Source organism: Macrobrachium nipponense, chromosome 12 (genome assembly GCF_015104395.2).
Source record: "Macrobrachium nipponense isolate FS-2020 chromosome 12, ASM1510439v2, whole genome shotgun sequence".
In the NCBI taxonomy this organism is placed as follows: domain Eukaryota; kingdom Metazoa; phylum Arthropoda; class Malacostraca; order Decapoda; family Palaemonidae; genus Macrobrachium; species Macrobrachium nipponense.
The window spans coordinates 106,017,546-106,045,400 of record NC_087205.1 but is presented as its reverse complement, the minus strand read 5'-3'; the positions used below and the strand labels follow the sequence as shown (position 1 = coordinate 106,045,400).

Sequence of the window (27,855 nt, the reverse complement as noted above, 5' to 3'; positions counted from 1 at the left end):
CGAGCTTTAGATAGTAACATTCAGCTTACATTCAACAATTATAATAATATCCTATTTCGAATATTAACGGTGTAATATGTATACAGTAAATTATTAAAATACTTTTATTAATGGCATAATATGTATACAGTAAATTATTAAAATACTTTTCAGTTGCAAATGTACACCCAGATATCTTTTTATTTGCCTAAAACTTACACATAGCGTAACTATCGAAAGCCCGGGACGCAGTGTTACCATATGCAAACACCACAGGCGGATGGACAGATGGAAAAAAAACAGAGTATAGTTACAATTGCTGAGTTTAACCATTTATACCCAGACATAAATAACTTTTTGCAGTCCCCAGTTATCGGCAGGGGTTTCATTCTCGGTTTGGTGCTGATAAGCGAAAAGCACCACTAACCACAACACGGTGATTTATAGCGCTTATGGCACCATGTTTTGGTTAATGGTGGCTCTGTTAGGTATGTTATGGCGCCATAACTCTATTATCGGCACCTTATGGCGTCGATAACCGAAACTTGGCAAGTTACGGTGCCATAAACTGCCGATTTTATTGTGCTCGACAAGCGCCATAAAACTACATAACCAGGGACTGCCTGTAGTATGAAAACCCCTTTAACCATTTTTACACAAAGTCATACTCCAAACCTTTTTAAATACCCATACATTATCTAGTTTTACTTATAAAATTGCACAATCCTTACTTTTTTTTTTTTTTTTTACCAAATGTACCATGACTGTGACCATTTTCCCAATAATGACATGACCATGGAAAGGTTACTGGTAAGTAATGGGTGTCATATTGGTATAATGGCTGCCATGAAAATGCTACAGAATCGCAAAATCACAAACGTGAATTTGAAGTATGTTTACAAGTTCAGTGCCTGCACTGTAACCAAAAAATATTAACCATCATAAAATATTCTTGAGCAATACATGAATTCTTGAAACATTAATATCAACCCTGTGCTGTTAAAAGAAGGCAAAACCTCCAAAGGGTAAAACGTCTTTCACACAAACCTAAGCAGCACATGCAAACAACACCATAGTCATTATGGTGGACAATTCACAAGTGTTTTATGTAAGTATTTCATAATGTTAAACTTAACTTTACAAGTTTGTATTTCATAATGTTAAACTTAACTTTACAAGTTTTTCCATATATTAGCAGATTACATTAAATATCACAAACCAAGGAATAGTATATGATTCTTAAATTTCAATGAATAAGAAAAGGACCATTACCTATATTCAAAAGGCAATTTCAACATTTCTACACCATCTTGTCTTTATAAATACAACTTGTTACTGAAAATACAGTACCTATCAGCATTTATCTCATAGTGATCATTCACCTACACATTGTGACTACAGTCACAACTGGCAGGAAGTGTAACAAACAAAACCAGAATGCATGATACTGTAAGCAAAGTATTTCATATATCTAAAAATTGTATAATTACCTATTCTTCTTCATTACAATGTTGCAAATCACATCCAGATCTCTCCATTCTTACATGAAACAATAAGAAAGAACTTAACAGGAAATAAGAAAGGCACTAAAATCTAAACTCTTACCTTCAGTTTTCATGCGCTTCATCTGCGGGACTGTCCCGTCCTCTCTGGACCTCTTACATCCACCAATTGGAACTTCATTCTGTGACACAGCACGACTAAGGGTAATGTCGTCCCCCATTCTAAGTCCTGGAGATGTATGGATACCATTTGTCTGTGTTTTTGGCTTCACAGCACCAGCACCAGTGAATCCCATGACAGTGCCAATAACATGGCCATTGGTGAATCCTAGAGTAACATTCTTGGAGGGATTAGAGGCTGCAACAGTAGAACCATTCTCAACAGAACCATTCACATGCTCAGTTTTCATGACAGGAGTATCAGTTTCCATCTCACAATCATCTCCATTCTCAACACTACCATTTTTATGTCCATTAGCTGATCCATTAGCTGGCTGGAATCCATAATAACCATTCGAAGATGTACATACACCGTGCGATGTATCATTCCCACTTCCATTACTTAAAGAAGTGCTGTTACCATTATGAAGACTAAAGCCATTGGTGTTATTTTGTACAGCAGGCTGTTCAGAAACTGGGTGGTTTGCAAAAAGGGCAGTCTGGCCATAGTGAGGAAAGACTCCTCCATTGAGTCCATGAGCTGGGACACTTCGGGTAATAGAACCATTTACATCTGTTGTAACCCCTGTAATGTAAAACTTTCTTTAAAATAATGGTAAAAAACATTACACTATATTACCAATAGAAAAGAAACAAAAAATCAGTGATATGAGTGACTCTGATTTAAGATAAGAATACCAGGTCTTACAGACAAAATCAAAAAATGATAAAAATAAAATATGCGATAACAAAGTGCTATCAACTTAAAACAGGAAATGGGACTCTCTCATCTTGCTGAGCTGAAGTAAAGGTCAACTGAATATTGAGGTAAATTTACAAATGAATCTGCATCATGTAATGAATAGAGTTACTATTAAAATAAAGGGATTTGACAAAGGAAAAATCTATTTCTGGGTGAGGACCTGTGTCGCCCAGTGAAATGTCCTTATAGCACTCATTTCTAGGTGTATAAATAAATGCTAAATATACCAGAGAAAGCCATATGGAATGCTGGGGTTACTACCCCCAGCTCGCTCACCCTCATAGGGCGTCGGTATAGCACAAGGGCGAGTGGAAGCCACTGCCACAGATACTCTGCCAATCCCTTGCCAAAGAGGTGCCGTTACACAGCCACCTTCTGCTCGCCACTACTACTTCTGCCAAGAATCTTCATTCCTGAATTACGCAGCCAAGCTTGGGCCAGCTAAAGGGTGGGGAAAGGAAAGATAGGGATGGGTTCACTGGGCGGCACAGGTCCTCACCCAGAAATAGATTTTTCCTTTGTCAAAATCCCTTTTCTGGGATTGACCTGTGTCGCCCAGTGAAATAGTAACAGAGAATTGGCCATATAAGCTTGGTAAATAGAGAGTAAAACAAAAAAATTTTATATAAAAGGAAAAAACAAAATTTTTCTTACAATCATTGTTTTAATGATCCCAGATAAGGATACAAAATATCAGGAGTAAATAACATATAAAATTATATGACCAAGTTCATACCATCACCAGGAAAAGAGTACAGGTAATGAATATAAAATACAAGAATTAATAAACTATGTACAAGAACAGGAGTGGGCTGATAAGCAATCCAGTCTGTAACAAATAAGGCAAAAAGGGAGGGAAAACAAGCGAGGCAGGTAGGTGAGAGGGAGTACCAAAAGGTAATTAATGGCAATATCAATGATAATATACAACATTACAGCATACATAATTAGGCTGCATCAGGTAAGACAACATTCCCTGCAGCCACTGCAAAATATTTTAGGGCCTCTAGACTTTGGATAGTGGCGTTTAAATACTGTCGGAGATTTCCAACCCGTATACTATTTGAGATCATCAAAGTTCATATGATGAAAATAATTAACTGAGGTGGCCACTGCTCGGATATCATGGACCTGAGGAACTGAATCCGGGTTAGCTTGTTTAATAAAATAAAGAATTTGTTGTCTGATGGCGTTCAAAGAAATGGTTCCACCATTCTCTCTCTAATAAAAAGAGGACCTGAAGATTTATTAGAAGTCCTGTCAAGATAAGACTTAAATGTAATAACTGGACATAATGATTGGTCCTGTGGAAGGGGAACAATCTTCCATGGAGACCATCTGCTCTGAGGGTCTTCATTCTTTGCCAAGAATTTCAGATCCAGAGAAAGCAGAACTTCTCCTGCCGGGAGGAAATTGACAAGATTTGGTTCTCTAGAGAGAGCCGACAGTTCAGATGTTCTGGCACCTGAGGCCAGGCTCAGTAAAAATAATGTTCTTCCTGAGAAGGGTTATGTATGAGCATGATTCATTATCAGTGTCTGAAGTTAACTTGAGTACGTCATTTAAAAACCAGGAGACCGTATGAGGCCGTTTACTGGTCTCAGACGAGCACACGCTCTAGGGATAGACGAGAAGTACAAAACTGGTAAATCAATATTAAAGTCAGACTTAAATATCTTCCTCAAGGCGGATTTAGTCGTAGTAATGGTACTAGCGGCTAAGCCTTTTTCGAACATAGTCGTAGTAATGGTACTAGCGGCTAAGCCTTTTTCGAACAGTTCTAAAAAATGAAATTGCCAGATTCGTAGTCATTGTCTGAACATCTGATTCTTTTAGAAAGATGGCTAACTTCCTCACTGCCGAATCATATTGCCGGAGTGTCGATTCCCTTTTGTCTGATTCCACGAATAATGTGTTTAGCAGATCAATATTAGCCTCTTTCTGTGCTGCAAACTTCATGAAGTCCAGAAAGTTAGGGCATTCAGAATTCTTGAGGAAGCTGACACAGTCTGAGTTTGTACCAACTGAGTCAACTTTGGGTTGGGAATCCGTCCAGGACGGAGTTTCAATTCTAGAAGAAGAGGAAACCAATTGCTCTTCGGCCAGTTGGGTGCTACCAGTGCTATCCGCCCTTTGAAAGATCTGAGTTTGTGTAGAACTTTCATCAAAAGGTTTATTGGCGGGAATAGGTAAATCTTCTGCCAAATGTTCCAGTCTATGGACATCGCATCTGTGGCGTGAGCCAGAGGATCCAAATTGGGAGCCACATAACATGGAAGTTTGTGGTTGGACTCCGTGGCGAACAGGTCTACCTGAAGGCCCGGTACTTGTAGGCAAATCCAATTGAATGACTTTGCGTCCAAGGACCACTCCGATTCCAGCGGAGTTGTCCTGGACAATGAATCCGCAATGACATTCCGTACTCCTGCCAGGTGAGTAGCTGACAGCTGCCAACGAGAAGATTGCTATCATCATGTGGTATATGTGGCTTTGACTTGGAGCCTCTTCTATTTAGGCAGTGAACTATCACTGCACTGTCCAAGACTAGTCTGATATGAATATTCCTGGCAGGAGCTAGTCATTTCAGGGTCAAGAAAATGGCCATTGCTTCTAGGATGTTGATATGAAGCTGGCGAAATACTGTCGACCATGTTCCTTGAACCTTCTTGTACTGAGAATAGCCACCCCATCCTCTCAGAGAGGCGTCCGTGTGGACTACTAGAGACGGCGTGGGAAATTGGAGCAGTACCGACTTGGAGAGACTCTTGACTGTCGTCCATGGACGAAGTCTTTTCCTTAGTATCAGCGGGATCAAAGAGATTTTGTCTCTGAGTCTGCTGTTGGCTCTTCTCCGCCATACCAGATTGATGTCCTTCAGTCTGGCTTTCAACAAAAGATCTGTTATTGAAGCAAACTGAAGTGAACCTAAGATTCTTTCTTGGGTGCGACGAGAAGCCCGTCTGTTCTTGAGAAATTGTCTTGTAGCTTTCGCTATCTCTTTGCGCTTGGTTGGCGGAAGAGATAGTTTGTGTGTGGTTAGATCCTATTGAATTCCTAACCATTGAAAATGAGACACCGGAATGAGACGGGACTTTTCCTTGTTTATCTGGAATCCCAGATACTCTAGAAATTTTATTATTTTGGTTGTTGCCCTGCGACATTCCTTGTCGTTGGGTGCCCAAATGAGCCAGTCGTCTATGTAAGCTACTAGCGTAAATCCCTGAGCTCTTAGTTCTTGAACTACCGTCTCTCCTAGTTTGGTGAATATTCTGGGCGCTATGTTGAGCCTGAATGGCATAACTCTGAACGAGTAAGCCTGTCTTCCTAGTTTGAAGCCTAAGTAGGGAGTAAAGTTTCTCGCTATTGGGACATGATAATAAGCGCCTGTAAGATCGATAGAGGTGGTGACGACCCCACGGGGAAGTAAGGTCCGCACCTGCGAGACGGTTAGCATGCGGAACTTGTCGCAGTGTATGTATGAGTTGAGACGGGACAAGTCCAGAATCACTCTTCGTTTGTCCGTGTCCTTCTGTGGCACGGTGAAGAAACGTCCTTGAAATTTCAGGTGTCTGACTTTCTTTATTGCCTTCTTTTGAAGAAATTCTTTGGCATAGTTTTAGAAGGTCTGTCGTTGGAAATTGGTGGAAACTGACTGGTGGAGGAGACCCTTTTATCCATATCCACCCCAGACCTTTTGATACGATACTGTGGGCCAACGTACTGAAGGTCCAATGGTCCCGGGAGAGGTACAGTCTCCCGCCTACCTGGAGAGGTTCATTGATTGGGTGAGGTCTTACTTCCTCTGCCTCCTCTAAAACCTCTGCCTCTGGAGAGAGCTCTGGAACCAGATCTGTGCCGGTAAGCTCCTCTTGCTCTGCTACCCCTTGCGTGCCTGTTACAGCTTTGAAACGCCCCTTGCGCATCAAACGAAGCGTTGAAGGTCGGGGACGTCATGAAAGTAGCCGAAATCGCGGACTGCTGAGTTGGCTGACTCTGTAGCAATACAAATTGTTGTTGTTGTGGTCGTGCCTTAGAGGTTGAAGGTTGACCAAGCTGGGAGACGGGAACTGCTTGCACCATCGCCTGTGTCTGAGAGGTCTGGAAAGGCTGATACTTCCTGACCCTCTTCCTACTCTTGGCTTGCGGTCCGGAGGTCTCCGACTTCCTTTTGAAGGGAAGGCCCCAGCGGACACGAAGGTTCTGGTTAGCCCTAGCCGCCTCACTGATGACGCTGTCTGATGGAAGCATAGGCAAGGACATGCTTCCTGCAATTCCGCCTAGCTACCACAAAATCATACAGGTCACACTGGAACATCTGCAGCAGTGACTTTGTTAGGACCCGGAATAGAGGTTCCTCAGTGTAGACAGAGGCAGTCAACTCTGAAGTAGTAACAGAGTTGATCGACCTACTCAGTCTACACTTTGCCTCAAACTCTGCCTTTACCATAGCATCCAGATTTCTGGGTAAACATTCACTAAACTGTGTGGAGGCACACTCCGGATCGAGTTTGCCCACTGTGAACGTTTCTGAGGCGCCCAACCAGCACTCCAAATCTCCGGGAAAGAGCAGAGAGGTAGGTTCTGTCTCTCGAAGCTGAGGCATTGGCTTCTCCTCCATTCCGGCCTGCAGAGTTAATTCTGCGATCTTAGATGTACAAGGGGTTGGGATGTTATCCCCCACCACGAACATGGTGCAGCAACCTTTGTGTGGCGTCAACTTAGTGTTGACGCAATTCCATTCCGAAAGGGTGCGGACCCATGTAGACTGTGCTTGATCTCTAGGATAGATCACAGTCTCCTTTGGGACCCTGCCTATCCTGACAAACGCTTCCTCGGCTAATCGAACGTAGCCTGGGAAGGGAAATTGAAGGTCCGCCGGGAAGAACTCGTAATCTTCCATGGGACGGGTTCCACAGCCTTCAATTGTCAGCATGCCATCCGAAAAGGGAGCATGCAGCGCCAACCGCCATGGGTTGTTGTCCTCGAATGGCGGAAGCTTAGATGTACCCAGCACAATAAAGGACTGCTGTGTGCCCCCAGACTGAATAAGTCCGGCCAGCAAGCTCTCCTAAGTCTGAAGTCTCTGAGCCAGAGACAGGATGGACTGCCCTGATGTCTCTAAACCCAAGGCGAGCTGAGAGGACATCGATTGGAATCTTGAGTCCACAATACTGCCCATCTTCTCCATGAGAAGATTAGCAAAGGCGTCAGGGTCGAAGCCGGACTCTGCCGGTCTGGCTTTAGAACCCTTAGCTCTCGACCCCTTCCTTAGGTGGGGGAGTAGCTTTTTCGCCTTGGGGATCACAGAACCAGACCTATCCCCAAGGATTCTGGACTTCGAAAAGCCCTGAAAGGAAGAGGAAGAAGTAGATGGACGACAAGCAATAGTTTTAGAACTAAAACCACCTGCCTTACTTACTTCCCTACCTTCTTCCTGAGAGTCAATGGTCATCGGCTCGCGATGCAGACTGATGGCTGCTACTTCCTCCGTCACCTCCTGGCACAAGCCCTCTTGGTCTTCCATGAGGATCTGGGTCTCTAAGCGGATCCTCTCGATGAAAGGGGCCGCCACTTCCTTAACTACTGCTGTCGAAGACCTTGCATTAGTATAAAGGAGAGAACACATCTCCTCCGACAGCACGTAGGGGCATCCGGTGGCAACGTTCCTCCCATAACCGCCCACCCAGACCTTAAGGTTTGCCAGTGAGGAGGCCTTGAGTGCCAGAGGGGTCTGTAAGAGAAGACAAAATCAGATCCTCCAATGGCGGAACTATGACCAAAAATCAGAGCATTACTGAGGTGCGGATGGTACCTACCGACTCATTAGTCACATTCTCCACCAAAGTGTAACACACCTCACAGCCATCAGGATGCCAGACTAGGATGTCGTCAACCTGCACCGTACAGCTGGCATGAGATCGGCAGACCTCATGACCACATGGTTGTTGGAGAACGGCTGGACATCCCAACTCCAGACAGCGTACCATCTGTAAGTTGGAATTGATACATGAGTATCGTCAAAATAGTTCCGGCAGAGATAATTCCGGCGGTATATGTACATTTAAACTAGTTCTACCAAACTAGCTAAAGGAAATATCAACTCTTAAATAAGATTTTACTTAACATTAATGCTCTGAATGTCTCCGCCTGCTCCGGAATCCATAATCTCGTTATCGCAATAGCTATGATCGGCGGAGTTGGCCTGATGCGAGCAGAACAGGGAAACAAGAAAAAACCTAAGCCTGAGTCGGAACGCACCGGAGTAGAGTAGCAATTCGAGGTCAATTGGAAACGCATTCTCTAAGCCAAGTTCCACCCCCACTGGAGTGGGGAAGCAACGAAAACACCAGAGAATACGGAAAAACAGAGCGGCGGGAACAGCGGTACTAAGAACTCCGGCGTATAACATCCTGGCGAGTGTGATGGTAGACCACACCTCGCCCGAATAACACAGGCCCGGAGAATCTCTGTTATCTTCTAATCCTTGACCTCCTCCGACTAATTGCCCGGAACAGTGCTCGACGCTCTAGCTGTTGTTCCTCGGTAGGGTTACTAGGACAGCGAGCTAACGAAGCACCGCCGGACCAAGTCAGGAACTGAAGGAAGAGCCCGAAGGAGAAAAGGTAAACTAGTAATCGCCTGGCAACAGCAACCGGTCAGGTGATTACCACCCTCCAAGAAGCCGTGAATAGCATACAACTAAAGGGGGTAGAAGACGGCAGCCAACTGACACCCTAAAAGAGGTAATAGCCAAGGCTATACTTAACGAAAAGTATTGATGAGGAATTATTGGAAGTACCAGCGAATAAAGGCAAGCCCATCTCCGATCCTAGCCTAACCCTCCAAAATCATACCCCGATCTGGTCAGGTAGCCTAGGAAGGCGCCTACTAGTTCGTCACGAAAGAGGACACTCTAGAGCCTAACCTAACCCTCCAAATTCGCATATATCGACCTGGTCAGATACGATAAGCCTAGCACCTACATTACGTAACAAGAGAGGAACTCTCTAGTAAAGGATCACCCTCCAAAACTAAAATGTTAGTCATGTCAGGTTAGCCAGGACTAGTACCAACTAGGGTAGCGAGAAGTACTCTCAACCGCCTAGCCTACCTTCCAAAACCTAGCCTAGATCTGGTCGGGTAGGCTAGGATAAGTAAGAATGACGCTCAAGGATAGGTAAATATTCGTGAAGGACTTCCAAACCTCATCAAAATACAATTAGCAATATAATATTATAATATAATAAAATAAATAATATCACCTACACCACATGCATGAGCACCGCGAATGAATGAGAATTTCATTACGTCCCAAAACGAAAAATGGCGTACCGCTAGGCTAGCCTAGGTCGCCTCAAACACAATACTCGCGCATGTTGTAGGAATGAAATTTATCATCACACTCTCGTGAGGGAACCAAATCGCTCCTGAAGGACTGATGATAAAAGAGGGAAACCCCCAATTCAGGAGCAAAATGTTCACGACAACAGTAACATATACTGTGATGAGCAAAAAAGGGTAACAAAAATTATATACCGCAATAAAAAGTTGAGAAGACCAAGTACGAGGTCAACAATGCATTTTAAATGGCCAACTCGAGAAACGAAACGCTCGCTCTCAAGCAACGCTTCATTATAACAACACCATATTAATGCATAGTTGCACAATCGCATTCAAAATCAACAAACTTAATACTCAACTTAGAAGAAGATGCTTCTTGCAGTCTGAAGACATGATGACTTCGAAAATTCACAATTATTATTAGCTAATTGGCAGAGTATCTGTGGCAGTGGCTTCCACTCGCCCCTGTGCTATACCGACGCCCTATGAGGGTGAGCGAGCTGGGGGTAGTAACCCCAGCATTCCATATGGCTTTTTTCTCTGGTATATTTAGCATTTATTTATACCTATAAATAAGTGCTATAAGGACATTTCACTGGGCGACACAGGCCAATCCCAGAAATATAATTTTATCCACATTACACGTGACAAGTCTGACCTTGCTTTCCTTCCATCTGCAACAGCTGATTGGCCAATTCAGTGAAACTGCACGCATTGGCTAACTGAGCTGCTGTCTGCCCATTATTGTTACGTATCCTGAAAGGTGAATTAAAAATAAGCAACCTACCCACCCAAGAGATTTGGTAGTTAACTCACTCAAATTTGGAATTAAAAACAATAATAATCCATAAAATTCAAAGAGGTATATGCAATTACTGTACTATAGTATATACCAGTACGTACAATCCTGTGTGACGTAACCTACTCGTTCACAAATATATAACTTACACAAGGCTTGCTTTGCTATCCAACAGAACACCAATGCAAGTGGCTGACCCTGTCCTGGCTGCTTTATGAAGAGAAGTTTCTCCAAGGTAGTCCTGTCAAATCAATCCTATTAGATAAGGAGACCCAATTCTTCTAACTGTGCATTATTCATGAGGTATTCATCTATACTCTACCTCATATCAGTATTCAAGATGGACAACATCCTTGTGACAACAAACTGAAGGACTTACTACAGTTATAAATCATCAAGTCTTTAAAGAAGGTCAGGTTAACACAAGTAATTAAGTCAATTATTCTCAATAACAAGGAAGCCCTTGACAAGTTTAAAGATATTTTTCAGCTTTTGTCCTATAAAATCTCAAAGAGCATATACATACCACTTTCAATCATACATTCTGATTTATTCTCATCATCTTAAGAACATTTTTATTTTATTTTGTAAAATCCCTCCTTAATTTAACATTCTAATCTGGCATACTGTCTTGTTTATCATCAACAATTCAATGATTTTTCCCTGAACATTATTCTTGAAAGCTAATAATATTACATGGGCAATACTATTTTGGTTTTCTTCATCAAGTCCACTAACTTATTTTGTTTGTTTCATATTGTGCGATCATTTTCTCCAAACACCTAGTGCAATTAAAAGATTTCTGATACCTTTCAGAAGGGGCAAAATTCAAGTTCATCAAATACCACATTATTAAAAAGTCTGAAATGTCATCTTTAAAAGTAATGAAAACTTTTTTTTTTTTTTTTTTTTGCCTCGTCTTTTTTTTGCCTCGTCTGAGGCTGCCATGCATATGGTTTCCCTATGTCCTGAGTTTACTGCAGGTCTCAAAATAATTATCAGTGTTGAATTTTTACGATTCCAAAATTTTCTTCTTGGAAATGTCCTCTGGTGATAAGGTTAATGTTGGCATGAGGGGACAGACCAAGAGTGTGAGATACCTAAAATGTTTCTTCAAGAACTGTGTCCTCCAGTGTTTGTTCATTGCATCTTTTGGTAAAATATAAGTTTGATATTCTGGCAGTCAGTTTATTCTAAATACCAAATTGTCAGGATCAACATTAACAAGGCTTTAATGGTCCAAAAAGCTTTTCATTTCATATTCTCAAAATTCTAGGAGTTTTGATAAGTGTTTACATTTAGAAAATTTTCTTCTCTTCATAGTACACGTATGTAATCTAATACACTGCTGATATAATAAACAAATAACCATACAACTTTAGTGTACATATATCTGGTATATTTGCACAACTTGTGTTAGGCGTCAGTAAGTTAGGATCATTTCGATTCTAAATTCGTTCATTTCCATAGTACTACACATTTTCAAAGACATACTCACAGATGTATAAGACTAACATGAGTACTTTATAGATGCATATGAATTCTTTCAGCATTTTTTTGCCTGCTTATTCATGATACAGTATTATGGGATTTACACATGCAAAAAATAATTTCATGTTCTTTCTTTTGTTTCTGCATTGACTATTATATACAGACAATTTCCACGAAGGAAAGAGAAGCAATGGAACTCTGTAAGGCCTTTCAAGTTCTTGTCCTTTACTCAGCAAATGCCATAGTTTCTCTTTCCTTCGTGAAATTTGTCTTTATTTATATATTCATCACATTCCAAATTTTTGCGATTCAGTTATACATCCAAGCATATACAATAAGTCCTAGACTATCCATGGGGAAGCATATCAACATGATTTTGTTTTTTTTATTCTGATATTCCAACACTTCATGTTCTTTCCGACCTACTTCTTTGATAAGCATGACCTGACACTCCCAGATGCTGTACTTGAATTCTGTTGCATAATTGATCTCGTCATCACTGCCTTGAAAATTTAATCCTTGGTTTAAATTTAAAGTTTTGTCAAATTAGTACCTGACTGATGTAACTATACGTATATACCTACTATACATACATCTCCCATGCATCATGAAACAAAGGTCCTCTGTGAAATTCTGCCCCTCGTATCAATCCTACCATTTGTCTTCAACAAATCATATAGACAAAACCAATAACCCTATTTCTGCCCTCTACTCAGATCTTACAACCCTTCTGTCAGTAACACTACTTCAAATTAAAGCAAACATTGAAATGTTTTTTTTTTTTTGTTTTTTTTTTTTTTTATAAGAGTACTTATTTTATAACCTAAAACCTGATCAATTCTGAAAAAGAAATGTACACTTGGAAGCACTGACAACTGGTGTCTCCTTCCTACCTGAGCGTTAGGATCTGCCCCAGCCTGCAAGAGCCACTGCAAGCAATGTGGATGACCCGCAAAGGCTGCGATGTGAACGGGAGTTTGGGTGAAACGTGAAGTCTTCAAACCTGGGTCAGCAGACACTCCATTTCCCACACCACATACCAGCAGTCTCAGGCAATCCAGCTGCAAAATGGAAAGCAAAGAATTTGAACAGTACTGTAAATACATCATGTAGAATTAAAATTCTGAAAAAATAATTTATTCATAAATTGAATGTCATATCTTAATGGCACTTAAAATAAAACAAATATTCTTTGAAATAAAAAAAAAATAAATAAAAGGCCTGGTGACATTGCCCTCTGAAGACTGGGATATGAAATAATGTCATATCTGTACACACACACACACACACACACACACACTAACATGCAAAAACCCAATAACAAAGAGAAAAACAAAGTGTCCAATAAATGTTCTGCTGTAAAACTGAATCTGAAGCTGGCATTTGTATCAGCCAGCGTTGTTTCCAAATTGATTTCCTATGGAATTCGCATGATAAAAACAGAGCATTCTTACACAGCAGTATCATACTCTTACCACAGTGAGTTCCATTAAACCAAACTCCGGAAGGTGTATATAGTGGCAAGTGTAAAGTAAATTGCTCAGCCAAGCGGTGAAATTAGCAACTTCAACCACCTCTCCTTTTCCCTGGCTGGGAGAACGACGCAAAAATACTCCAATTTCAGAATTCCATTCGAACTGGAATGTGAGATTTTGGCTTTTCAGGACAAGCGCTGGGACCTGTGAGGTATGCAATGTTGTAATGGAAGACAATGGTTACTGAAGGTGTTTGTTAGTGAATATTATTAATAATAAAAGAAACAATCGCTTCCATTTACAAACAATTCTGTTTAACTGATACATCTCAGCAATGAGAGAGAGAGAGAGAGAGAGAGAGAGAGAGAGAGAGAGAGAGAGAGAGAGAGAGGGGGGGGGGGGGGGCGTCGGTCTAGACTTCTGGGACTACCAAATGACATCAGCCTAGCATCGACCGCTTTACTTTTTTTTTTTTTTTTTCTAGTCACGACGAGTCCTCAACTATATATTTCAAGATATTAATGGCTCTCTCTCTTTTCACAGTTTCTGCGAACGAATCTGGCGTATAAGTGAGTATTCGTAGATCCTGTATACACGTATCCTGTCTCGAAGTGGGAAAGTATGACGGTAATAAACCTCTTGAATAAAATAGCCTTGACTGTGGCCATCAAATATTGGCCCTGCATGGGACATACTCGCCAGCATATATGAATATCCATGTCACGAAATCTGTAGAGAGAGAGAGAGAGAGAGAGAGAGAGAGAGAGAGAGAGAGAGAGAGAGAGAGAGAGAGAGAGAGAATAATGGTTTTCACGTTTCCGTCCATAAACAAACAAACACACACACACACACATATGTGTATGTATATATATATATATTCTAATTATCAATATTTACAGCATTGAGGGCAAAGCCAAAACAGCGAACCAACAACTGAATTCAAGGCTTGGCATTCGTGATAATCAAAGATTGAAAAAATGTTATACATTTTGGTACCCAAGTAAGCATTTGGGTGTACGTACACACGTATGTTTTAATCGTTGTAGGTGAAACGCCAACGCACACGCGGCGGCACACAAAGGAGTGGCAAGATGGGGGATTCAACCCACGATAGTCGATATACCCTGCTCCAACATCAAACAAATTCGTGACGTGATGAAACTATGAGGGTAGATTTTCACCTGAGGCTACAATTATAATTATTATTTCGACGACGCCATATTCTCAACAAATGACAAAATTAGCTTCTCTACTTCTCGTATCCGGAAAAGAAAAAAAACTTTAATATAAGCTACATGGCACGAATTTGCTATTTTGGTTCGTCCGTAATAAAAGTAACAAAATCCTATCAGAATGTTACGACACCAAAATTAATTTATAATGTTTGTTTGAAACTAGGAACTGAAGACATATCAGGACGAAAATACTAAGATGAAAAGAATGTTGGGTTGATACGCTACTCTCTTGCTCTTTTCCCCGCACTCAAATATTAATAACCACCCTTATGGCCCTGCAAGAACTCACAGAAAAATGACCTCTGCATCCCAGCGTTATAGAGACTACTGTACCTCGTCTTTCAGGAGAGTCGCTAGGCGAAACGGCCAACTGAAATAACGGCGTAACCCCGCTGCAACGAAACGTCGGAATTTTCGACCTTACCAGCATGTCCGCATGATTTCAAATCCCTAGTCTTCTCATTTCACAAAAATAAAAAAGAAAATAAAATCTATCTTTCTCGTTTCAATTCCTCTCCTGCAACATGTCTCCGCTTTCCCAACGATCAAATTTTGAATAAAGGAGAGAACATCATAAAATAATTCAAGCTTAATAATGAACAAAATGATGAAGGTTTGTCCTTTGATATCTCCACTAGGTGAGCGCCACCAGCTCCGACAGTTAGAAAACGTGTTCCCAAAAGAGGGAGGGAGACTAATATATAAATTTCAAAGCCACGCCATATCCAATAACTGATCACCCTTGTATGCCATTTCAGTAGGAAGGCTTCAGATGGGTGGGTAGCTTATGCTGTCTTCCACGAGACTAAAGTAAACTGCAATAATTACGATAACAATAATAATTGAGTCAGTCCTCCCCGGATTTCTACCTACACCCTATTTCTTCCCTTGACCTTTCCGTCGTACTACATACATACGCACACACAACGGCTTAGCGTAGGTACAGTAAGTAAAGCCTCGCTTAGCAACAGTAGTTATTTCGAGGTCACTTTTTCGTCACTGGCAGTTCTTTGTTTTGAAGTACCAAAAAAGTTTTTTTCATTATGTTAACATTATAGATACAAATCACCAAAATTCCACGTAAAATTTAAATTGCATTAGTCCAGTTATTCCATCCTACATAACAGTCGATTGTATTACAGTGGCCAAGAGCACAACGTCACATAAAAGCTGAGGTGCAGTACCGAGTAAATGATGAAAATAATTGATTTGGCATCAACGGGTAACAAAAGTCAGCTTCCACGCAACAGATGGCGCGAGTGTTCCCTCCGACAGACAATTTTTAAGTTCCCGCCAAACGTGTCATTGACAAATGGGTTGATTTCATAATCAACTTTAGACTTATTATCAGAGTGGATAATAATTTAATTACGGAATATGAGAGTAAAACTGTCCAATACATTTCTAATAATGAAATGCAAGCAAAATTTGACGTTGCTACAGTATGAACTCTCGATAGTGGCCCCATTGTGAGCGACTGGCTATCGGCAGCTGTAAATGCTCCTGTTATATCGGTGCAGAATTCCGCACCCGCGCCTTAAAAATGAACCCCAGACCTCTTGCAAGCAATAGTTCTGGAGTGCCTGGTTCCAACTTTCCACTTTCTAAAACGGGGAAACAGATGCTTCGGGCGGGTGGGTTGGGGGGATCATCTACGACCACGGATGGAAAGTGGGAAGAGGGAGAATTTGACTATTTTCTTTCTTTTCTATCTATCTGCATTTGTAGTACACTACCGACTGAAGTTCTCGTTCAATCCAACATTTAGCGACGAGAACATGAACTTGAATACTGCTCTCGATAACACCATTCTAGTGAAGAAAAATATCAAACAAAAAGTAAATGAAAATGTTTCAACATCCATCGAATTCTATGGCCCAAATGATGAGTGAAACTTGAAGGAAAGGTCAATTTTTGACGTTCTAAGACAATATAATTTGAACAAGGCAAAATAATTCAAGATTCTACGAAATCAGGACGTCTTGGTACGGAGAGTTAACAAGACTGCCATCTCAGCGGAAATGATCCAATATCGGATAATGAGAGGAATTTTAAAATAAACTTTGGGACATGAAATCTTGTTACAGTTGCCTATATTAAACCATGTCCCCAAAATCCAAAGAGAAACTAACGACAGAGTTTAAAGTCTGCCATTCCATCAGCTACAATGGAAGTGAGGTAATAGGTGAACGGAGAGGGAATATTCATTGAACCAGGAAGCAAGATAGCGTTAAAATGTGAAAGCTTACGATGACTGCAGTACAACAGAAGAGATACTAAATACAAACTCAATAAATGATACACGAACCACTGGTCTAAGGTGCCATTACACGGGGGTAACGGGGGTGGGGGGGGGAGGCAAGCTGGATCCAACTCCCTACCAACGAAAAGTGTGTTCCTACGTACGTCTGAGAGAGAGAGAGAGAGAGAGAGAGAGAGAGAGAGAGAGAGAGAGAGAGAGAGAGAGAAGGAGGGGGGAACTATTCAAGTCACTCAACCACCACCACCACCTCACTACTAATCACCATTCCCATCCTCCCCTCCACCGCCCCCCCCCCCCCACCTAGACAGAAGAGGAGACCATCGCCCTAACCTTCCCCCACCCCCTCTCCAGTAGACTCCCCACATTCCCCCCCCCCTACCCGCCCCCTACCGCCACCAACACCACCGGTCCCAGGGAATACGAACCAAGCAACCCCTCCCCTAGCCTCCCCACATTATACCACTCCACCGTGCAGTGTTACATAACGAAACGACGCGTCGACGTCGAGCGAATGACCGCCGCAAAAACAAACCCCCCCCAAAATAGGACCCCTCTCGGCAACCCCCCCAACTCCAACACAAAATACAGCATTAGGATACGTTGCGTCCTCCATTCAAATGGAACACCTACCTTATCCAGTAACACTGGATGTAATTTTTTTTTCCTTTTTTCATACCCTTTACTCCTTTCATGCACATGTTCATATTTCAACCATAAACTTTTTATCAGATTGGAGTCGCCAAATATTGACGATTCCTCTAAATTTAAAATTTAATTATAAACTAGGGCACCTCCTTGGCAGATGTACTTTGGAAATTTCCCTGACAGTATACGAAGTAAAAAATAAATAAATAAAATAAAAATAAATTCTTCTGAAGCCTCGACCCCTCTCCTCTTACCATCTCTCTATCTAGGAAGCCCTTCGTGACTCAAAGGGACACACAAATGACAGGAGAAAATGATGATGGAGTAAAAGAAAATACAAATAAATATAAAGTAACAGAATAATGGGAAGCCATGGTGACAGAGATCTTTACCTCAGTCGCGAGCTCAAATCCTACGGATGAACAATTTGTAATAATAATAATAATAATAATAATCGGGCAGAGACAACTACATACAAACGGTCGTTCCCCAACAGAACAGCATTTCCTTGAAATCTGTATATATCCGTGATCCATGTACGGTTCAGTCTAGGTGCTTTGGGGCACATCCTGCTCTTGAGTTCCTGTCATCAGTCGATTTAAACTTGATTAACCAAACTCTGCGCACACACACACACACACACAGAGAGAGAGAGAGAGAGAGAGAGAGAAATCGTTGTAACGGCTACTGAGCTCTTCCCACATACTTACGCCACGGTAATTCTTAGTACGTATCGTAGGCTAATATCAAATGTATTAACGATTTCTCTACAAGTGGCTCGTTCGATCAGTGAAGCTATACTAGGGGCTAGGAACCAGCAGGGTCTTGCTACGAAACTCGTCCCGACACAAGTATACGTGAATGTGTGTATGTCAACAGTATTCCACATCCACATCGGAAGTAACTGTAAAGCTTCGGTGAACTTCCAAACCTTTTCAGGCCTCTTATTTTTAGCAGCAGAGCAACACCAATAACTTGTCAACTGTTTCTTCTTCTTCTTTTTCTGTTCTTCACACTCGCCCTCACTTCATAGTGCTCGTTGCGTACACTACTGTTTTCTTGCATTAACTTATCAAGCTACTCTCGACTTGTTAAAAATGTCGTTCACAAAACAAAAACAATCCCGACTACAACATATGAATGTAAATTAAATAAAATGCCTCACTGACGAACTGAGAAACGCCATAACTTCCCAATCCATTAGTTAGTTGTACTTAACAGGATAACTTTGTAACATATCCATAAAGAATAACAGAGCACATACCTCCGCAAAACCCTGCGAGTGTTCATGATTATCGATCACAATCGGAATCCTAACTCAAAAAAAATCAAACGTCAATGTTTGCTCGCACAATCTACGGCCATGGTGCGTGAAGTTTCAGTTTCCTAGCCTAACATAATCATCACTTGTCGCCACACAAGCACAAACCGGCCCAAAGGCGTAACTTCCTGGTGGGGGTAACAAGAAGAAGCAGCAGTAGTCGTCAAACGACAGAAAGGGATTAGCGTCTGACGCATGTCTAGGGATACATGAAAAAACATTATTTATTTACTACAAACAGCACGGTTGGAACACCTTCATCTAAACCCTATTTGACCCCATACAAATAATGTCTCTGTAGACCTTCTCTCATTTATCCCCTAGATGAAGGCCTATGTGCAGTAACTTAGTAAATGCCTCTCTTTTATGGGTCTACCAACGACAATAAACTGGTATTCCACAGAAAGCAGTCGATGGCTCTAGACCTGACCTCCTCCTATGGAAAGACCATTGAAAAAACAACTTTTCGAAACTGAGAAACAATATCCATCGTTTCTAAGTGAACCTAAGCAGTTAGCTGGGTACCTGTTTGTTTTTGTTTGTGTGTATGGTGTTTTTTACGTTGCATGGAACCAGTGGTTATTCAGCAACGGGACCAACGGCTTTACGTGACTTCCGAACCACGCCGAGAGTGAACTTCTATCACCAGAAATACACATCCCTGACCCCTCCAGGGTATATACCTGTTAAAAGTCCTGTGATGGGTTGCAGTAAGGTTGGGAAAGGTCAAGGGGCAGCAACCTCATCTCATCTCAAAAGACTTACTGGGAACCGAAGGCTAACATCATATTACATAATTACGCAAGGACGGCGAGAGTACATCCCTATGAATCAACAACGGATGGTTCCTGGCTGTGTGGGGCGGCTTTCCTTCTGTAGACTCCTTTAACTGGTAAACAGGACTTAGGCCACAGACCAAGCGCTGGGACCTATGAGGTCATTCAGCGCTGAAACGGAAATTGACAGTACAATGATTGAAAGGTGTAACAGGAGGAATGAAGACACAGTAAAGGGCATGAAAGAAGTTGTAGCTGGGTGCCGAAGGGTCACTGCAAAGATCCTTAAGTAATGCCTACAGTGTGCCTTACGATGGCACTAACCCCCTACCGGAGAGACTCCATTAAGGTCGAAACATATATATACATAGGACTCTTATGTGAAAAGGCAGAGGACGTTTCAAAACGAAGAGATCAGCAAAGGACAAACCAACTTGCGTTGTTTACTCAGTCAGTATGTACACGAATCTTTCCAAATATTTAGCCGTCTACGTGATAAGGGGTTATAACTTGATTAGCGCACCTTAAAGGAGACTGACCTTACAGGCTGCAGCATCAGTAATGGTAAACGATGCAAGTTACCACATCCTATGGACTGTGATGAACACAAAACGGGGATCCAATACCACATGCTCGAGATATCTCGTCACACACACTGACCAAAGTACTGTCAATGATAACGATATGACATGGAATAAGAATGGCAGGGATATTGTTATTATTTTCTAGGTACAGTAAAAGGAACGAAATTGGTTGCAGCTAGGGGTCGAAGGCACGCTGCAAAGAACCCTAAGTAATGACTACAGTGCACCGCAAGAGGTCCACTGAAGTATGAACTGACTGCATTTCTTGAAATGGTAGAAAATGAGACAGGGTGAATGCCTTAGGAAGCAATTTGTGGAAATGAGTAGAGAAATGGCATGTTGCAAAGAACCATCAGTGGTGTCTACGTAACTAAATTGATATTATTGTGTTTACCCTTTGCCGACAAGCGAGATTAGGACCGACAATCAACCTGGATGAAGATGTACTCAGACACGGAACAATTTAAAAAAGGTTTTTATATCAGAGAGCCGTTGTTTAGTTATAATTTAACTGAAAATCGGTGCAACTTCTAAGATATAAAATAACACTCCTTGGTTGGGGAAAAATTTCAAGTGACATGTAAAAGATTAGGAGATAAGGCTATGATAAGAGAGAGGTAATAAGCAGGAATTACAGAAAAAAAAATGTAAGTGAATGGAAACAATATAAGTGTCGATGGAATGAGGAAGATATTTCGATTCAAAATCTTCATAGAGGGAGTGAGTAACTTGGCAGATATTTGCAGATCATACCCTACTGACTGGGGAAAACAAAACAAAAAAAGAACTGCAGAAACTAGTGAAATAATTTTTTAGTATTTGAAATACACGAGAACGCGAATGGAAACAAAGATGGAGCAACAAATGTGAATATGGGCAGCAGCATGAGAATGAAGGTACATGATTTGTATAGGCTTGTGTGAGCAGTTGGGATTGTTTATCGGGAGATGGTCGGAGGAGTCACTGAAAAGAAACACTGAAGATGGAAGAAGGGACCTGCATAGAACTGTTAAGCAGTACGTGCAAATAAAAGGTCAAAGGTTAATGGTGTGCCATGTATCGAGGGTTCATGGTACTGTTAATGAACCTTTTGAGAGGTACGAAAAAGTTAATATTGTGGAAGTGATGTGGAAATGTTGTTCATCCATATATCAGTAGTTCATGTATGAATGAGGCGGTGAATACTGTCTTGTTTTGGGGGTTTACTTACACCCTGTCAGTGCACAATGGCTAAAAGTGCTCTAGTACTTAGCTTAACAACCTAATACTCAGAAATCAGTCAAAATCGATGACATTATTTTATTAGCAGCCTCTGACTCAAGGAGTCGAAATGGGGATGGCCTCTCAGATTTGCATCAGGTCAATGGCTACAGTAGATGTAGACGTGTGGTGGTTCTTCCAACGCATTCCCGATGTCAAAGAGCTTCTACAGAGCTGTGGGGATCAAGGTGGGGATGTTGCCCTGGTTCAAGAGACGCACAAGTCTCGCACCACCATGTCCAGATTATCCGAACGTACCCTAAATTGGCATATTGCATCACCCGACCAATTGGCTGAAAGGATCTCAGAAGTACCGCCTGATCAAACAAAGGCTGCTACAGGCTTCATTGCAAAGGGACGTCCCAGACAACGATCAGTGGAGTAAGTAGTCATTTTTGCTCTGAGCGGAGAAAGTGAGTCACAAACTACACAAGAACGGTGTTGCAGTGAAGTCGAATCTTCCAAATTTCAAAGTTTTTATTATCATTATTATTATTCTTTTTATTAGACCTCAGAGGACATTCGATTTAATTGTCAATTGCTGCCCCACGGCTTTAAATAAATTCCCGCTTGTTCAATTATTACAGAGAATACACTGTTTGAAGTCAACTATTAAACATACTTATTCAGCATGTATTGTACGTCATTATCAAGATTAGATTAGAGTTATGAAATTTCTCTAAGACTCGTCAAGGTCTTTGTCGTTCAGTTGTATAATTAGAAAGCCCCTGGCAAATTCAGGGCAATTCCACCTTAATAGCCGAGTTACTTGGTTTCTTTTAATCCTTGTGAAAATGTCTGATGGATTAATGCGAGAGGAGGACTATTAATTACTAATAAAAGAAATTTTAAAAAGTGAGTAGGTAGGAGGTAGGTGTGAAGAAATGCTTCAAAGCTCTAACAATAATTCTTGCATAAACCATATACAGTCGCCACTGATAATTCCATACAATATTAATTCCATACAATAAGAAACTTTGCTGCAATTATGGAATTGATCATGATCTGTCGAAACTTCATATATAAAGAAGACTGATTAAAAGCTGTGGTCAAAAAAAAAAAAAAAAAAAAAAAAAAAAAAAAAAGTTGACTCAAGATATACGCTGTTTCATGTATTTATTTAATCCGAGAAAATCCTGGACATTTATGAATTATCGAATTTAGATAAATCAGAGCGAATTTGGAACCTAATCATTACATACTTTATTTCACGATTGCTGTGATGAGTCAGTCGACGAGTAAGTTGCATTCATTCTCAATTGCTTTAGTGGTATTTTAATCTTCATTTATTTTATTTCTTCTGTGTCATTGCTATCTATTATTAGCGTGACATTTAGTGTCGGTCATTTGAGCAATTACGGTACATTTTCGTGTTGTACGGTTTACCATTTACACGTTTGTTTGTTTTTTCTTTTATCCCCTGTTTCTGTTGAGTAGATCAAACTGAAGATGAATGTCTGAGCCTTGCACAGAGTGAGATATTAGATGCTTCTAGAAATGTTTAGTATTGAATTGTAAACGCACAAGATATTTTAAAGAAAGTGGCTGAAAGTGCCCATGTGCCTGATCATTTTATACACAGAAGTCCCACGACAGAAAATAATTCCAAAAGGAACGTAAGAGATAACGAACTAAAAATTACCACGCAGAATTATCTGTTGCCAATCTGATATTATCGTATTATCATCAGTTTTTACGAGATCTATAAATGATGTCGACAAGACTACGGCAACTAGAGCGATCATCTTTTTAAATGGTAAATTTTCCCTTCAGGAAAAAAAAATTAATTCCTACATATTTCAGAAAGCAATCTTACGAGTCTTGTTAGACATTAGCATTGTTTGTATAAAGTTTTTGGCTCTGGGGGAATGCAGTTAGATCAAAGATAACAGGCCTCTAGAATGCATCTTCCTTGTAACCATATATCTGTGGCTGTCAAATTTAGGAACTCGAACGAATCCTTTCGGTTTTTTGTCAGTGTGTGTGTGTGTGTGTGTGTGTGTGTGTGTGTAATAAAAGTGAACCGGAAATTCAATGTATCTGGGGTTCCGAGACAGACCAGTTCGTCGATATCCGTTAAGGGTAACATTTACAAAAGGAAATGAACATTTCTACAGGACCGCTAAGTTCTTGGATTCTATGACTTCGACATTAGAAGGAGAATGACACCAGGATATCATTAGGCATATAAAAGTCAAGTCTAAAGAAATGGAATTAAAAGGAAGACCATAGCTCGACTTTCAATTCTTTTCATAGTCATGAATCTGTAAAAGGGCACACGACTTAATACATCATACTTTACGACACTAAACGCAAATATCTGTCCCTGTTGACTTTTAAATGTTCAGGATAAGTTGATTCAAATAAATGCAAAATTATAGTTTGCTTACACGGGGAAAAAATATTCTTTATTGGTTGACATGATACGTACAAATTTTTACATTCATTTTACATAACCATTCGAAGTATGTAAAAGGAACTGGACCAAAACCACTACCTATTTCCATACATTTTGTGTTAGATGAATAAGAGAACTTTCCCTATTTTGTCACCAAGGTTCCCGTGATTAAATTAGTTTTCCTTATATATGTGTTATTTAAGTCAGCAATATTGATGTATCCTTTAAACAAGTTTTTTTTCTGGGCTACAACTTTTTCAGTCTTTCTTGGTCCAGTTCCGACTAAACATCATTATAAATATATATTCTGGCAAGTCATCAGCTGATTTCACAATTTGACAATTAGAGGTTACGAGCGTCATTCAGAATACGATTCCCAGTTACAGGAAAATTATCTCTATTTGCGACGTATTTCTCGGCTCTGTCAACACCAAACTTTCTGGCTATAAAGGCACACATTTAGATAACTTATTGCCAGACTTCTCTAGGTCATATGACATTTTCTATAAAAAAAAAAGCGTGATTCGGCAGCCTTGGATTTCATAAGTACTTGTATGATTAATTATTAATTACAAAATGGACCTCATGCGCAACAAACCAGTGGCTTTGAGTCCAACCATCTAGATACGTATGAGCGTTATTTCATCTAAAGAGAATTAAATGCAACAGCATTCCTTAGAAGGCATAAATATATCCAGGCAATATAAATTCTAATATAAGCATGAGCGTCGGAGACAGCAAACCTCCGCCAAGGTTTAGCAAACACGAGACATTCATTCCCAGCTAAGAATTGCCCTCAGAGTCACGAGGAACAGTTGCACAATTTCGTTAAAAATATGGAAAGTTTTAAATCTAAGAGATAATAATCATCTAAACTGGTAGTGGTTTTTTAGTTAAGTTTCGTTCACGTATTTGGAATGTGATCCTGCTACTGAACAAACCGAACAAAAGCAGAGCCACATTATGGAGATTGAAAAGGAACCCAGTTCATGACAGCCAATAATAATAATAATAATAATAATAATAATAATAATAATAATAATAATAAAAACAACAGTTTCGTGATACTGATTATGATATGGATCAGAAATATTCCACGAGGACAACTGTTTCTTACAAGACAAAAAGAACAAACACACCTCTAAATGTCTAATCTTAAACCAGGAAGGGAAAAAGTCAACGGGGAAATATTTAAAAAGTCAACGGGGAAATATTTATGAGAAGAATGCAAGGTCCCCTTTTTGAGAGGCTATGACCACACCGAATATATTTAGGATATGACTTTCCTCAGAAAGTCGAAGGGTGACAACCGCACGTCATTTCAGGCGCCATCTGCGTCACTGATCAGCGCACCTCATTACTGATTCACATCCTGCCATGTTCTCTGATATAAAAACAAAAGACATGAACATTGAGGAAGAGATATTAAATACTTAATTATCGCTCCCCCTCCCCCCCCCACCCCCGCCACCCAAAAGAAGTTCTGACTTCGTTCCACGGAATGGACAGGTGTTAAAATGTGAACAAATAAAGAGACGGAATTTCAATCCGAATTTTCCTCGCAGTCTTCAGTAGACATATAATGAATAAAACAAGGAAACAGGCAGTTCAAATTGGCGAAGATTGGCAAGAGGAATGCCATGACATTTGTACTCACTTCAGACACGCACAAACGACACACACACACACACACACACATACATACACACAGGTGGCAGGAGGAGGAACGAGTGCTGGTGAGGGAGGTAGAGGAAGAGAAGGTGGTAGTGGTAGTGGTACAGTAGAGGAGGAAGAGGAGGAGGAGGAGGAGGAAGGAGGAGGAAAAGGTGGAGGTACGGAGGATGAAAGATGGGTCTGAGGAGGCGGTCGCAGGGGAGGATAGGAGGGCGGGAGGGGGTGGAAGATGGAGGGAAGGGGTGGTAGGACAGAAGGCAACTTGGGAGGTGGATGGAGGGGGGAGTGGTGAGGAGGAGGAGGAGGAGGAGGAGGATTTCCTGGCATCAGCATCATCATGCGTGGGTTTAAGTTTGAACAAAGACGCTCTTTTATCTTCGCGTTAAGGTGTCCATTTATTTATTCTTCTTATCCCTTATGGAGGATAAAATAACAATAATAATAGAATCCATTAACAACAAGGTTTAATGATGTAGGGTCAAATCACAAACACACACACACACACAGGAAAAGAACTAACAATATCAGACGCGTGACTTTTTATTTCTTTTTTTTTTTTTTTCTCGAGGCTGGAAAACAAAGACCTTTGAAGTCTTGCGGTCACGTGACATGTCACTTGGCCTGGGATTTTCTCTTTTGAAATTAACATCTCGTTCACATTCATAACCTTCGTTACTTGCGATGTCATGAGGGGTATACGGTTGGAGTAATAGAAAGATTTTCGCAAGGAACAAACGCAGGAGAGAGAGAGAGAGAGAGAGAAGAGAGAGAGAGAGAGAGAGAAGAGAGAGAGAGAGAGAGAGAGAGAGAGAGATTTTCGCAAGATAGCAGCAGATGGCCAAGGAGGAAAAACACATTTTAACTAGAAAACAGCAGCAGGATGAGAGAGAGAGAGAGAGGAGAGAGGAAGAGATAAGAGAAGACGAGAAGAGAGAGAGAGAGAGAGAGAGAGCATATAAATGTTTCAGCAATAAAACATGTTGAGAGAAAAGATAAGTATTTTACAAAGAAAACAGCAGCGTGGAGAGAGAGAGAGAGAGAGAGAGAGAGAGAGAGAGAGAGAGAGAGAGAGATCGTACCTATACCAAATCCAAAAGTCCCTCCTCCCAGAAGATCAGCAGCGTGAACTCTAACCTCCCAACTCGTTCTCTATCCATTTTGGTCTCCAGCTCCTAAAGCACTTCCTACTCCAGCAGTGCCCACCACCACATACCCCTACCCATCATCCGCCCACACCGACCCACTGGCCCCCATAAAGCGTATTAGCGAAAACCGTTGCCTTTGGAAATTCAGGTTTTGTTCTTACGCCCAGGGAAGAAGAAGAAGAAGAAGAAAACGACGATGGCTGACCGGACTAAAGCAATCTCATTTGAATTTTCTCGGGCGCTCCCCGAGACCGGATAATTTCCGTTTCTGCTTTTCCATTTGTTTAATACACAGTCTCATTTCTCAGAGAGTAAGTTGAAAGGCATTATAAACAATGGAATGCCCCATACCATACGTTAAGCGACGTTATTAGAACAATGGAATTTCTTCAAAGGCCAGATTTCTGCAGAAGGTGGTTGGCGTATTTCGTACGTCAAGCTGTTGTTTACATTAAGCTCTAGTATTACACTGGCAAGACCTTCTGCTAATAAAGCATTTTACACAAAGGCGAGATACGGAGGAAATATGACACTTACGTAAAAGTGAAGCGCCAAACTGGAAATGGTTCTCTTTATTCATTACAAGTATGACCATTATTACTGAGGTCATCCCCCGCAAATGGACTGCAAAACACAACCATAATTTGGAAACGTCTTCAGTTCATAGACCTCAAAAAGGTTTCACGATACACTTGTGATTACATCCCTTTCTCGGGTTAACTGACATTTAGCACATCTTACTTGAAAGTAGATTGCACTGACTAGCAACTTTAAAACCATAATGTCGTTTCGGCAGGTTATATGTCAAGTATTATTCATGATAAAAATGGAAGCGAAATCACTGATTATCTCAACTGCGGTTCCTTGAAGAAGCAAGTTTCAGTAAGGAAAAAAAACAAAACATCTTAAGTGATCCGCATCTTCCCATTTCTTTCAAATACTCAAAATCAAACTCGTGTGCGTTTCTATACAGCATTTGCTAAGCTTTCCTACTGATGCTCCTGAATGACAAAAGTCAAAACAATCGCAAAATATTCATTTCTGT

The 27,855-nt window shown here is 40.9% G+C and overlaps 1 protein-coding gene across 8 annotated transcripts in view; it reads right to left on the bottom strand.

Moving 5' to 3' along the window:
* Positions 1–27,855, bottom strand: part of LOC135224737 (ankyrin repeat domain-containing protein 10-like) — a 107,063-nt gene that overhangs the window by 58,512 nt on the left and 20,696 nt on the right. For 7 of the 8 annotated variants that reach the window (XM_064264058.1, XM_064264053.1, XM_064264054.1 and 4 more), the window contains exons 2-5: positions 12,928–13,095; positions 10,693–10,784; positions 10,403–10,500; positions 1,585–2,226 (exon numbers count right to left, since the gene is read on the bottom strand). In XM_064264058.1, coding sequence (XP_064120128.1) covers positions 1,585–2,226; positions 10,403–10,500; positions 10,693–10,784; positions 12,928–13,095 — 1,000 coding nt within the window. Of the gene's footprint in view, positions 1–1,584; positions 2,227–10,402; positions 10,501–10,692; positions 10,785–12,927; positions 13,096–13,509; positions 13,540–27,855 lie in introns of those variants that run through there. The other variant, XM_064264057.1, reaches the window with a different exon arrangement.